The following is a 14,427-nucleotide window of genomic DNA, read 5'->3' as shown; positions in this document are numbered from 1 at the left end:
ACCACTCACCTGGGTACACGCACACACCACTCGCCTGGGTACACGCACACACCACTTGTCTGGGTACACGCACACACCACTCGCCTGGGTACACGCACCACTCGTCTGGGTACACGCACACACCACTCACCTGGGTACACGCACACACCACTTGCCTGGGTACACGCACACACCACTCGCCTGGGTACACGCACACACCACTCACCTGGGTACACGCACACACCACTCGCCTGGGTACACGCACACACCACTCGCCTGGGTACACGCACACACCACTCACGTGGGTACACGCACACACCACTCACCTGGGTACACGCACACACGCTCACCTGGGTACAGCACACACTACTCGTCTGGGTACATGCACACACCACTCACCTGGGTACACGTACACACCACTCGCCTGGGTACACGCACACACCACTCACCTGGGTACACGTACACACCACTCGTCTGGGTACACGCACACACCACTCACCTGGTACACGCACACACCACTCACCTGGGTACACGCATACACCACTCACCTGGTACACGCACACACCACTCACCTGGGTACACGTACACACCACTCGCCTGGGTACACGCACACACCACTCACCTGGGTACACGCACACACCACTCACCTGGGTACACGCACACACCACTCACCTGGGTACACGCACACACCACTCACCTGGGTACACGCACACACCACTCACCTGGGTACACGCACACACCACTCACCTGGGTACACGCACACACCACTCACCTGGGTACACGCACACACCACTCACCTGGGTACACGCACACACCACTCACCTGGGTACACACACCACTCGTCTGGGTACACGCACACACCACTCGTCTGGGTACACGCACACACCACTCACCTGGGTACACGCACACACCACTCACCTGGGTACACACACCACTCGTCTGGGTACACGCACACACCACTCACCTGGGTACACGCACACACCACTCACCTGGGTACACGCACGTACACTCACCTGTGTATGGTCCGTGTCGTCTCCGTGCCCCCCCCCCCCAGCGCTGGCGCCACCTCACCACGCCGGTGCTGGGCCCGCACGTGGAGCGGCACCGCCGCGCGGCCCTGGCGGCCGCGGGGCCCCCTGACAACGGGGCCCTCGACACCCTCATCGGGGAGCACCACGCCAAGGGGGGCGCCCCCAACGGCAATGCCATCGAGCTCGAGATGCTGAGGGAAAGCAAGATGTGAGGGGGGGGGCGGCGGGGGGGGGAGTCCCCTTTGCGCGAAGTCTCCAGAGGGTCCTTTATATGGAGGAGTCCTCGATACCAACCCAGGGTCCCATCTCGCACCAGGAGGTTCCATTTGTTTAGAGGGGGTCCTCTTTATCAAGTTGCAGGGTCCTCCTTGTCAATTTGAGGATCTCCTGTATCACAACAAGCCCCCCCCCCCTGAATTGGGTTCCATTTATCTAACGGGGTCCCGCTTATTAGGGGGCCCCTTTCTTTTAGAGGGGTCCCCTTTATCACAGAGACGATCACCAGGAGGGCCCCTTTTATCGACGGGGGGGGGGGGGTGGGGGGAACGCACGTATGGGGGCCTTGTGTATGCGAGGGAGTGGTGGGGGGGCGGGTGAGAGGGGTACATCGGTACCCAGTGCGATGCGGACACATGGGGCACTGTGTGCGTGCGTGTGTGTTGCACGTGATATGCACTTTTATTTTTTAAACGAATTTTACTTTTTTAAATTTAGTTTTCGTTTCCCATTTCGCGTCTCTCTGCAAGTGCTTGAGGTCACCATTCACACCCCTGCTGTTTGAGCAGGGGTAGGGGGCAGCCACGGTCGTGTAAAGGTGGGGGGGGGCAGTGCGGTGGTTGTTGTTGGTAAATGAACGATCTTACTCCGGATTTTTTTCTGGGTTACTGCAATTCCCCCTCACCCAAAAAAAAAACCCGGACAGGATCTTTCTCATCATCGGAGCACGAAGCTCGACTCGAATAAAACAAAATGCTCAGCTCCACATTTCGCGGAGGCCATCGCCGCCGCTGCCCCGATGATTTGCTCTCGATTTTTTCCCCCATTTATATGTTGTAAACAAAAAATTACGTAATCCGAATTATTTCCACGCCATCTCGTAGGCAGGCGAATCCACCGCCCACAGACGCCGCAGAGTAAAAGTTACGCTTCTCGTTTGAGCGAAACAAGAGGCGTCCCGGCGAGGCCGTCTGACGGCCGTGCAGAGAGGCGGCCGCCACGGGCGCTCTGGCCTCGCTCCACCGGCGCTTTGCTTTGCGTCGCTTTCCCGAGCGACAGAAAAAAGTCGAGGGCGGGTCGACCGGACTGTCTCGTTATCGTTGTTTTCACTGCCTTTACGTTTCTTAATTTAAATGGTTTAGTCGTTTAAAAGCGAGGTGGGGACAGGGAGAGGTGGGGGGGGGGAGAAGGCGGTGTGACGTGGTGACCCGCGCGTCCCCGGGCTAATGAGAGCGAAACGCGGCGACCCGGCGCGCCGCTACGAAGCGCCGGTGCGCGTCGCGCCAGCGGCACGGGCCGGCGCACCCCTGGGCCGGGGAGACGCCGCCGGCTGGCGCTGGCGGACGACGCGGGGGCAGAGGCTCGGGAACTCGGGAGCGGTCCCCGCAACTGGCCACGCGGCTTCGCGGTGATTGGGGGTTGACTTGCCCCATCATCCCTCCAGGGTCAATGAAATTGACACTGCACCACTTGAGGGGAGATTAACAGCATTTGTCCTATGGATAGACTTACCCCCGCCATAGTAACGTGGAATTATCCCACTTCGCCGCTGGCTGAGGGCTGCTGTAGACGGGAGATGGGTATAATGCCCGAATGCTCATTTGAGCAGCTGTAGATTGCTCTGGCTTGCGTGTTCAGTTGAATCAGCTGCTGGCTCCCAAAACTCTCAACCCAAATATCCTGGACCTGGACCGACGTCTCCAGAATGTAGTTCCTCCTTCTGTCCATGACGTTGAATGTTGAATGGTCCCTCCGGAGCCAGGACCGACGGTTAGAGATCCCACCTCGACCCCTTTACCTGCTTCTGCTGGATATGGATGCGTGTCACTGGACAGACTGATATGTTCATCCTAACAAAGGTGGGTGGGGTGGGGAGGCGGGAAGAACTTGGGAGAGAGGGGCACATGAATGAAAATAATTTGGGGGCGACTGCCCTCATGCAATGCCCCCCTAACCCCCCCCCCCCGGATTCCACGACTAATGCTGAACGTGGAGCTGGCAGTCGCAGAACCAGCAGCAGCTGCACAATCATCGATGTTTTTTTCCAGAATCTTGACCGGGTGGTTCCAGTAGGTAGCAGCCGGCATTGTTTGGAAGACTGGGTACAATGGCGGGGGGGGGGGGGGGGTGGGAGTTCGGCGATGTTCTTCATCCCCGGGGTCTGCGATTGTGTGCGGAGCGACGGTGATGCAGCCTCTCGGACACCGGAGGAGGAGGAGAGGACTGCTCGGTGACACCGGTAACATGGAGTATTTACAAACGATGACGGCGATGGGTGGTGGTGGTGGTGGGTGCATCTGTCTGTCATCTCCGTCAACCCATACGGCACCCGGGTCTGTCCCGTGACCTCCTGACACCAGCGAGCCCTCGACACTTCACGTGGCCTCCACGCCGTGGTGAACGGCGGTTGTTGGGGAGGATGTGGGGTGGGTTGGGGGGGTGGATGGGTGACAGCAGGAGCCGATTTTTGTTTTTTTTACACGAAAACCAAAACGTGTGTGGGAGAGAGGAGAACGCGGCGCTCGCGGCGTGAACGCGGCGCGGAGTTGACGGTGGCGACGGCGGCAGCGATGACTATTAACGTCGTCGGCTACGATGGCGTTCGTGCTGTATATTACAGTATAATACTGTGAGTGCGGCCTTGCGGCTCGCTCTGCATCTTGACCAGAGCCGGCATATTCACGCGGAGCTTTTTTTGATACGAAAATGATCGACGCAAAAATGTATGAATTAAAATAAATACATGATACATTAATAAAAGTCCCACGATGTGGAGAGAGAGAGTGGCTCTGAGCGTCGTGTGTGTCCGGCACGTCGCCAGCGCTGGTTCACGCGCGACGACGACGAGGCACGGCACGGCGACACGCGGCACAGCAGTCGGGGCTGCCCACACCATGCACTCCGCGAAGGCCGTGGCGCCCGTGGGTGCCTTGTGGAGACGTGGATGTGTGTATTCGTATTGTTGTACGCTTAGCTGTTTGTTATTTACATCCTCTCACACGACGCTAACGATCAATTTGAGTTGTGATTTCTATGCCTCCCCAGTGGCGATGTTTGCACACCGCACCAGGTACTCATTTGAGGCCGAGTCGACCTTAAACACTGCGACACAGACGGTACTGCCTGACACACACACAGTACTGCCTGACACACACACAGTACTGCCTGACACACACACACAGTACTGCCTGACACACACACACAGTACTGCCTGACACACACACAGTACTGCCTGACACACACACACAATACTGCCTTACACACACACAGTACTGCCTGACACACACACACACACAATACTGCCTGACACACACACAGTACTGCCTGACACACACACACACAGTACTGCCTGACACACACACAGTACTGCCTGACACACACACAGTACTGCCTGACACACACACACAGTACTGCCTGACACACACAGTACTGCCTGAACACACACACAGTACTGCCTAACACACACACAGTACTGCCTGACACACACACACAGTACTGCCTGACACACACACAGTACTGCCTGACACACACACACAGTACTGCCTGACACACACACAGTACTGCCTAACACACACACAGTACTGCCTGACACACACACACACAATACTGCCTGACACACACACAGTACTGCCTGACACACACACACAATACTGCCTGACACACACACAGTACTGCCTAACACACACACAGTACTGCCTGACACACACACACACAGCACCCCCTCACACACACACACAGTACTGCCTGACACACACACAGTACTGCCTAACACACACACAGTACTGCCTGACACACACACACAGTACTGCCTGACACACACACAGTACTGCCTGACACACACACACAGTACTGCCTGACACACACACAGTACTGCCTAACACACACACAGTACTGCCTGACACACACACACACAATACTGCCTGACACACACACAGTACTGCCTGACACACACACACACAATACTGCCTGACACACACACAGTACTGCCTAACACACACACAGTACTGCCTGACACACACACACACAGTACTGCCTGACACACACACACAGTACTGCCTGACACACACACAGTACTGCCTGACACACACACAGTACTGCCTAACACACACACACACAGTACTGCCTGACACACACACAGTACTGCCTGACACACACACAGTACTGCCTGACACACACACACACAGTACTGCCTGACACACACACACAGTACTGCCTGACACACACACAATACTGCCTGACACACACACAGTACTGCCTGACACACACACACAATACTGCCTGACACACACACAGTACTGCCTGACACACACACACACAATACTGCCTGACACACACACAGTACTGCCTGACACACACACACAGTACTGCCTGACACACACACAGTACTGCCTGACACACACAGTACTGCCTGACGCACACACACAGTAGTGCCTGACGCACACACACAGTACTGCCTGACGCACACACACAGTACTGCCTGACACGCACACACACACACAGTACTGCCTGACGCACACACACACAGTACTGCCTGACACACACAGTACTGCCTGACACACACAGTACTGCCTGACGCACACACACACACAGTACTGCCTGACGCACACACACAGTACTGCCTGACACGCACACACACAGTACTGCCTGACGCACACACACACAGTACTGCCTGGCACACACACACACAGTACTGCCTGACACACACACACACAGTACTGCCTGACACACACACAGTACTGCCTGAAACACACACAGTACTGCCTGACACACACACAGTACTGCCTGACACACACACACAGTACTGCCTGACACACACAGTACTGCCTGACACACACACACACAGTACTGCCTGACGCACACACACACACAGTACTGCCTGACACGCACACACACACACAGTACTGCCTGACACACACAGTACTGCCTGACACACACAGTACTGCCTGATGCACACACACACAGTACTGCCTGACGCACACACACACAGTACTGCCTGACACGCACACACACACACAGTACTGCCTGACGCACACACACACAGTACTGCCTGACGCACACACACAGTACTGCCTGACACACACACAGTACTGCCTGACACACACACACACAGTACTGCCTGACACACACACAGTACTGCCTAACACACACACACACAGTGCTGCCTGACACACACAGTACTGCCTGACACACACACAGTGCTGCCTGACACACACAGTACTGCCTGACACACACACACAGTACTGCCTGACACACACACACAGTACTGCCTGACACACACACACAGTACTGCCTGACACACACACACACAGTCCTGCCTGACACACACACACACAGTACTGCCTGACGCACACACACACAGTACTGCCTGACGCACACACACACAGTACTGCCTGACACGCACACACACACACAGTACTGCCTGACACACACACGCACGCACGAGTGACGAGCACAATGACACCGACACACCTGAATAAAATGAAACATACTGACACACTGGCACAATGACAACAACAACCGCCATTCGCCACTAAATGGCGGTGACGTCACCACGACACTTGTGCCAGCCCATGTGCACCTTGAGGCCACGTGAAGTGTCGAACGCCTGCTGGCAGGAGGTCACGGGGCAGACCCAGGTGCCACGGGTCGACTGACCGAGATGACTGGCTGATGCACCACCTGTGCCCCCTACTGTGCCAACTTGCTGTGCTTTAGCCACCCGACGTTTCGCTCGTTGTGAGCGTCGCTCCTCCGCCCTCTGTTGTTGTTGGAGGGCGACTGCCTCCAACTGCCCAGTAGCGTCCTTCACGAACCTCCTCGTAGGCAGGACAGCCTAAATGTTACTAACTGGCGAAGATGTTCCATGAGGGGGGTCCACGTTTCGCAAGCGTAGAGAAGGGAGGGAATGACTGTGGCCGAGAAGACCCGAAGCTTCGTGCAGAGCGACAGACCAGGTAGCTTCCACGCAGCGTTACACAACCGATGAAAAGATAATGCCGCTCGACTGATTCGGAGTGAGACCAACTGCTGTTAAACCGGAGCCGGTCATGAGCACACTGCCCAGGTATGTAAAACTCTCCACTTTCTCCACACCTACCCCATCACCGATTGGGAGTTGTGGGGGTGGAGTGTCCGATGGTACAAAATACCCAGGCAGGTGCTTCGTTTTGGTGGGGCTGATGGTAAGGCCCCACCTTTTAGTGGCACACTCCAGTTTCAGCAGCAGCGCCTCCAACTCCTCCTCTGAATGAACCGTAATTACCAGGTCGTCCGCATACATAACGTGGTTGACCAATAGGGAGTCATCCTTTGACCGCACCCGGGCATCGATCAGCTTCCCATTGTATCTGTACCAAATGGAAATTCCTCCGGTGCAGCTACTGAAGGCTTCACGAACTATGTGGTCGAAATAGATGTTAAATAATGTTGTAGCTAGAGGACATCCCTGTCGCACCCCAAGGTGTACAGGGAATGGCTCTGACTCCCGGCCACGTAGTTTTACTCGGGCCTGCTCACCATCATGAAGGTCCTTAATGAGCGTGAGCAGAGGGTCAGGGACTCCGAAAGCACGAAAAACAACCCAGAGCCCAGGCCTATTGATGGTATCATCGGCTTTGACCAGGTCAATGAAGCAGAGATGTAGGTCATGTTGGAATTCCCTACACCTCTGCTGTAGCAGACGGACAGAAAATATGGCATCTGTGCAGGACCACCCTTTCCTGAAACCGCATTGGGGCTTCGCAAGCCTCTCCTCAGCGTGCCTAGCAAGGCGATGTTGAATAATCCTTGCCAGGACCTTTTCCGGTACACTGAGGAGTGAGCTGCCCCTGTAGTTGTTACAGTCTGTGCGGTCTCACTTATTAAAGAGGGGGACCACCAGGGCATCCTTCAAATCCTGCGGGACCCGTCCAGTGGTCCAGACTGTTGTTATGATGTCATGTAGGGCAGTCTGCGCACAAACGCCACCCTCCCTCAGCATCATCTCTGCCGGGTGCCTTTCCTGGTCTCAGACTCTGGATCGCCTTCAGTACTTCCTCAATGGATGGCACCTCAGCCAGCCACTCACGGGGGGTGACTTCCTCCAATATTTGAGGCACCACAGCCTCAGCAGGGTCATCCCCACTTTGTCCCATGATGTTTTCCAGACTGAGGGATTCCCCCCTCCCCCAGGATCTCACAGACATGCTTAGCAAATCTGCAAACCTGTTCCTGGGGGTCGGAGATTGGATCACCGTTCTTTCCACCACCCATCCTTGCAGCGCCTCACGGCTCTCCGAACCTCCGAGCGAAGGTTGCGGTAAGCCTCCTCATTCTCTGACGTGGGATGCTGTAGCCAATTAGAGTGGGCCTGTCGCTTTTTCTCAACCATCCTGAACACCTCCTCTGTCAGCCAGGGTCTCTGGGGAGGTCTGGACCGCGTACCCAAAGCAGCCATTGCAGCTGCATGAGTCACAGTCCTACACCTCGCCCATTTACCCTCGACATCAGGAGTGGGGAACGATGCCAACTCCAGCCGCAAGCGATGATGAAATTCTCGCTTGCAACTTCCATCAGCTAGCTCAGACCAGGCCACATTAGGTTGGAATGGGGTCCTGGGTGTACACCCACCACCGGAGTGGAAGAATGGCAGGCGAATCTTACAGATGACAAGTCGATGGTCAGAGGGCAGATCAGCTCCACGGTATGTCCTGGTGTCAAGGACATGGGCTCGCATCCGCTGGTCCGTCACTATGTAGTCCAGCAGATGTTCTTGCTTAGACCCGGCATGCATCCATGATGTCGTGTGGATGCGCCAATGCCGGAACAGCGTGTTGGTAATTACAAGCCCATGGGCTGCACATAAATCTAGCAGCCTCCTACCGTTGTTATTAAGCTGATCTGGCCCATGCCTTCCAATCACTCCAGACCAGGTGCCATCATCATGACCAACTCGGGGATTGAAGTCACCCAACAAGATGACTGTTTCCCGAGGGGCCACTTTAGCCAGCACCTGTGACAGGAGGTCATAGAAGGCATCTGACTCATCACCACTCCTCGCTTCTGGTTGATGGGAAGGCGAGCCCAAAGTAGCCTGGGGCTTACAGCTTTCGACACCTCACCGCCACGCTCCCACGTCCCCTTCATTATTTTGTTCAGAGTCACACCCTGTTGTTTGGCAGTCTCCTGCCCCGAGTAGAAGACTGTCCACTCCTCATGGTGGCAGGAGCCAGAGGCGGTCCACCGAACATTCTGAATGTCACAGAGATCCAGGCGGTACCGGTCAAGATCCCGATAGAGGAGTGGCAGCCTTTCCTCCGCAGTGAGCGTTCGGACATTCCACGTGGCCACACGTAGTGGCTTTTTGTTGTTTCTGGAGGATCCCCGAGGGTAAAGATTCAATCTCCTGGCTCCGCCAGATGGGGTTTGGCCAGGAGACGTCATAGACGCCTGTCCCCCCGGAGCCTCCGGCACACACCGACACACACACACCCGAGTGAAATGAAACACACTGACACACACTGACACATTGACACACACCGACACACACACGAGTGAAATGAAACACACTGACACACACTGACACAATGAAACACACCGACACACACACACGAGTGAAATGAAACACACTGACACACACTGACACAATGATACACTCCGACACACACACACCCGAGTGAAATTAAACACACTGACACACACCGACACACACACACGAATGAAATGACACACACTTACACACTGACACACACTGACACACACACCCGAGTAAAATTAAACACACTGACACACACCGACACACACACACGAATGAAATGAAACACACTGACACACACTGACACACTGACACACACACACACGAATGAAATGAAACACACTTGACATACTGACACACACCGACACACACACACGAATGAAATGACACACACTGACACACTGACACACACCGACACACACACCCGAGTGAAATTAAACACACTGACACACACCGACACACACACGAATGAAATGACACACACTGACACACTGACACACACTGACACACACACCCGAGTGAAATTAAACACACTGACACACACCGACACACACACACACACGAGTGAAATGACACACACTGACACAATGACACACACCGGCACATACCGACACACACACACACGAGTGAAATGACACACACTGACACACACTGACACAATGACACACACCGGCACACACTGACACACACACACACACGAGTGAAATGACACACACTGACACACACTGACACAATGACACACACCGGCACACACTGACACACACACACACACGAGTGAAATGACACACACTGACACACACTGACACAATAACACACACCGGCACACACTGACACACACACACACGAGTGAAATGACACACACTGACACACACTGACACAATGACACACACCGGCACACACCGACACACACACACACGAGTGAAATGACACACACTGACACACACTGACACACACTGACACAATGACACACACCGGCACACACCGACACACACACACACGAGTGAAATGACACACACTGACACACACGGACACACACTGACACAATAACACACCGGCACACACTGACACACACACACACGAGTGAAATGACACACACTGACACACACTGACACAATGACACACACCGGCACACACCGACACACACACACACGAGTGAAATGACACACACTGACACAATAACACACACCGGCACACACTGACACACTCACACGAGTGAAATGACACACACTGACACACACTGACACAATGACACACACCGGCACACACTGACACACACACACACGAGTGAAATGACACACACTGACACACACTGACACAATAACACACACCGGCACACACTGACACACTCACACGAGTGAAATGACACACACTGACACACACTGACACAATAACACACCGGCACACACTGACACACACACACACGAGTGAAATGACACACACTGACACACACTGACACAATGACACACACCGGCACACACCGACACACACACACACGAGTGAAATGACACACACTGACACACACTGACACAATAACACACACCGGCACACACTGACACACACACACACGAGTGAAATGACACACACTGACACACACTGACACAATGACACACCGGCACACACTGACACACACACACACACGAGTGAAATGACACACACTGACACACACTGACACAATGACACACACCGGCACACACTGACACACACACACACACGAGTGAAATGACACACACTGACACACACTGACACAATGACACACCGGCACACACTGACACACACACACACGAGTGAAATGACACACACTGACACAATGACACACACCGGCACACACTGACACACACACACACGAGTGAAATGACACACACTGACACACACACACACGAGTGAAATGACACACACTGACACACACACACACGAGTGAAATGACACACACTGCCACACACTGACACAATGACACACCGGCACACACTGACACACACACACACACGAGTGAAATGACACACACTGACACACACTGACACAATGACACACACTGACACACACACACGAGTGAAATGACACACACTGACACACACTGACACAATGACACACCGGCACACACTGACACACACACACACGAGTGAAATGACACACACTGACACAATGACACACACTGACACAATAACACACCGGCACACACTGACACACACACACGAGTGAAATGACACACACTGACACAATGACACACACCGGCACACACTGACACACACACACACACGAGTGAAATGACACACACTGACACACACTGACACAATGACACACCGGCACACCGACCCCCCCCCCATCCAGTCCGCGTCCCTGGCAACCGGCACCCCCCGCGGGCTCCGAGAGGAGGCGGCGATGGCGACTCCACGGGCCACCCCGCTGCTGCCTGCGTGAGGCACCATCATCAATCAACATCGTTAACATCGTTAACATCACCACCACCATCAATCAACATCGTTTACATCAACATCGTTAACATCGTTAACATCACCACCACCATCAATCAACATCGTTTACATCAACATCGTTAACATCGTTAACATCACCACCACCACCACGAACATCGTTAACATCACCACCACCAATATTGTTAACATCACCACCATCAACGTACATAATTGACATCAACATCACTATTAAAACATTAATATCACCACCAACATCGTTAACATCACCAGCACCAACGTTATCCACATCATTGACATCAACATCACTATAATCAACAACATTAATATCATCACCACCATCAACATCAGCATTATTATCAACATCACTATAACAATAATGACCATCATCACTACCATCATAAACATAAACATCACCACCACCATCATCAACATCATCATCAACTCCATCATCATCAACTCCATCATCATCAACTCCATCATCATCGTTGTCATCGCCTCACTCACCACCACCTCACCCACTGTGGTTGTCAATCTGAGTTGTTGTTGTGGCATCAGTGGTGGTGGTGGAGTTGTTGTTGCTAAGTGTTGTGTTATTAAGTGTTGTGTTGCTGTTAAGTGTTGTGTAGTTTGTAGATAAGTGTCGTGTAGTTGCTGAGTAGTTACGTTTTGTGTATTTGTGTCGTTAAGCGTTGAGTAGTTATTAGATTGTGTTGTTGAGTTGAGTAGTTGTTAGATTGTGTTGTTGAGTTGAGTAGTTGTTAGATTGTGTTGTTGAGTTGAGTAGTTGTTAGATTGTGTTGTTGAGTTGAGTAGTTGTTAGATTGTGTTGTTGAGTTGAGTAGTTGTTAGATTGTGTTGTTGAGTTGAGCAGTTGTTAGATTGTGTTGTTGAGTTGAGTAGTTGTTAGATTGTGTTGTTGAGTTGAGCAGTTGTTAGATTGTTTTGTTGAGTTGAGTAGTTGTTAGATTGTGTTGTTGAGTTGAGTAGTTGTTAGATTGTGTTGTTGAGTTGAGTAGTTGTTAGATTGTGTTGTTGAGTTGCGTGAATTGGTTCTCGTGTGTAGAGACCATGGCCTCACGCAGAGTGCAAACCTTGCCCATCTCTATCAGCACCACCATCAGCACCACCACCACGATAAACACCATCAGCAGCTGTGGTACACGCGGAGCGCGCGACTTGACGCGACAGGTAGGTCCCAACATCACCTGGACCCACACACCGTCACCCACACACCTGCACCGTGCACACCGTCACCCACACACCGTCACCCACACACCGTCACCCGCACACCGTCACCCGCACACCGTCACCCACACACCGTCACCCGCACACCGTCACCTGCACCGTGCACACCGTGCACCGTCACCGTCACCTGCCTCCCACGCCATCACTCGCCTCCCTGTCACTCTTCTATCGCTGCTACTGCTGCTGCTGCCACCGCCATGGTCGCTGTTCCCGTGAACTCCACTCGTTCATTCCTCCACCCGTGTTGAGGACTCGGTCTGTACCAACCACTCGCTGCTTCGTGTAATCACCACACTGCAGGTCACAACACACTCACCCACTCACCACACTGCAGGTCACAACAACACACTCACCCACTCACCACACTGCAGGTCACAACACACTCACCCACTCACCACACTGCAGGTCACAACAACACACTCACCCACTCACCACACTGCAGGTCACAACACACTCACCCACTCACCACACTGCAGGTCACCACAACACACTCACCCACTCACCACACTGCAGGTCACAACACACTCACCCACTCACCACACTGCAGGTCACAACAACACACTCACCCACTCACCACACTGCAGGTCACAACACACTCACCCACTCACCACACTGCAGGTCACAACAACACACTCACCCACTCACCACACTGCAGGTCACAACACACTCACCCACTCACCACACTGCAGGTCACCACAACACACTCACCCACTCACCACACTGCAGGTCACAACACACTCACCCACTCACCACACTGCAGGTCACATCAACACACTCACCCACTCACCACACTGCAGGTCACAACAACACACTCACCCACTCAACACACTGCAGGTCACAACACACTCACGCACTCACCACACTGCAGGTCACCACAACACACTCACCCACTCACCACACTGCAGGTCACAACACACTCACCCACTCACCACATTGCAGGTTACAACAACACTCACCCACTCACCACACTGCAGGTCATATCAACACTCACCCACTCACCACACTGCAGGTCACA

General features: G+C 53.7%; 1 protein-coding gene across 5 annotated transcripts in view; it reads left to right on the top strand.

Annotated features, from left to right (window-relative positions):
• The window catches only part of LOC133356555 (sodium- and chloride-dependent creatine transporter 1-like), a 47,204-nt gene that overhangs the window by 25,518 nt on the left and 7,259 nt on the right, over nt 1-14,427 (top strand). For all 5 annotated transcript variants that reach the window (XM_061574132.1, XM_061574131.1, XM_061574127.1 and 2 more), the window contains 2 exons: nt 1,034-1,218; nt 13,231-13,355. In XM_061574132.1, the coding sequence (XP_061430116.1) occupies nt 1,034-1,218; nt 13,231-13,355 (310 nt within the window). The remainder of the gene's footprint in view (nt 1-1,033; nt 1,219-13,230; nt 13,356-14,427) is intronic.

The sequence above is a fragment of the Lethenteron reissneri genome, chromosome 54, assembly GCF_015708825.2.
Source record: "Lethenteron reissneri isolate LAM-NWPU_2019-01 chromosome 54, ASM1570882v1, whole genome shotgun sequence".
Lineage (NCBI taxonomy): Eukaryota > Metazoa > Chordata > Hyperoartia > Petromyzontiformes > Petromyzontidae > Lethenteron > Lethenteron reissneri.
This window is presented reverse-complemented; position numbering and strand designations above follow the sequence as displayed.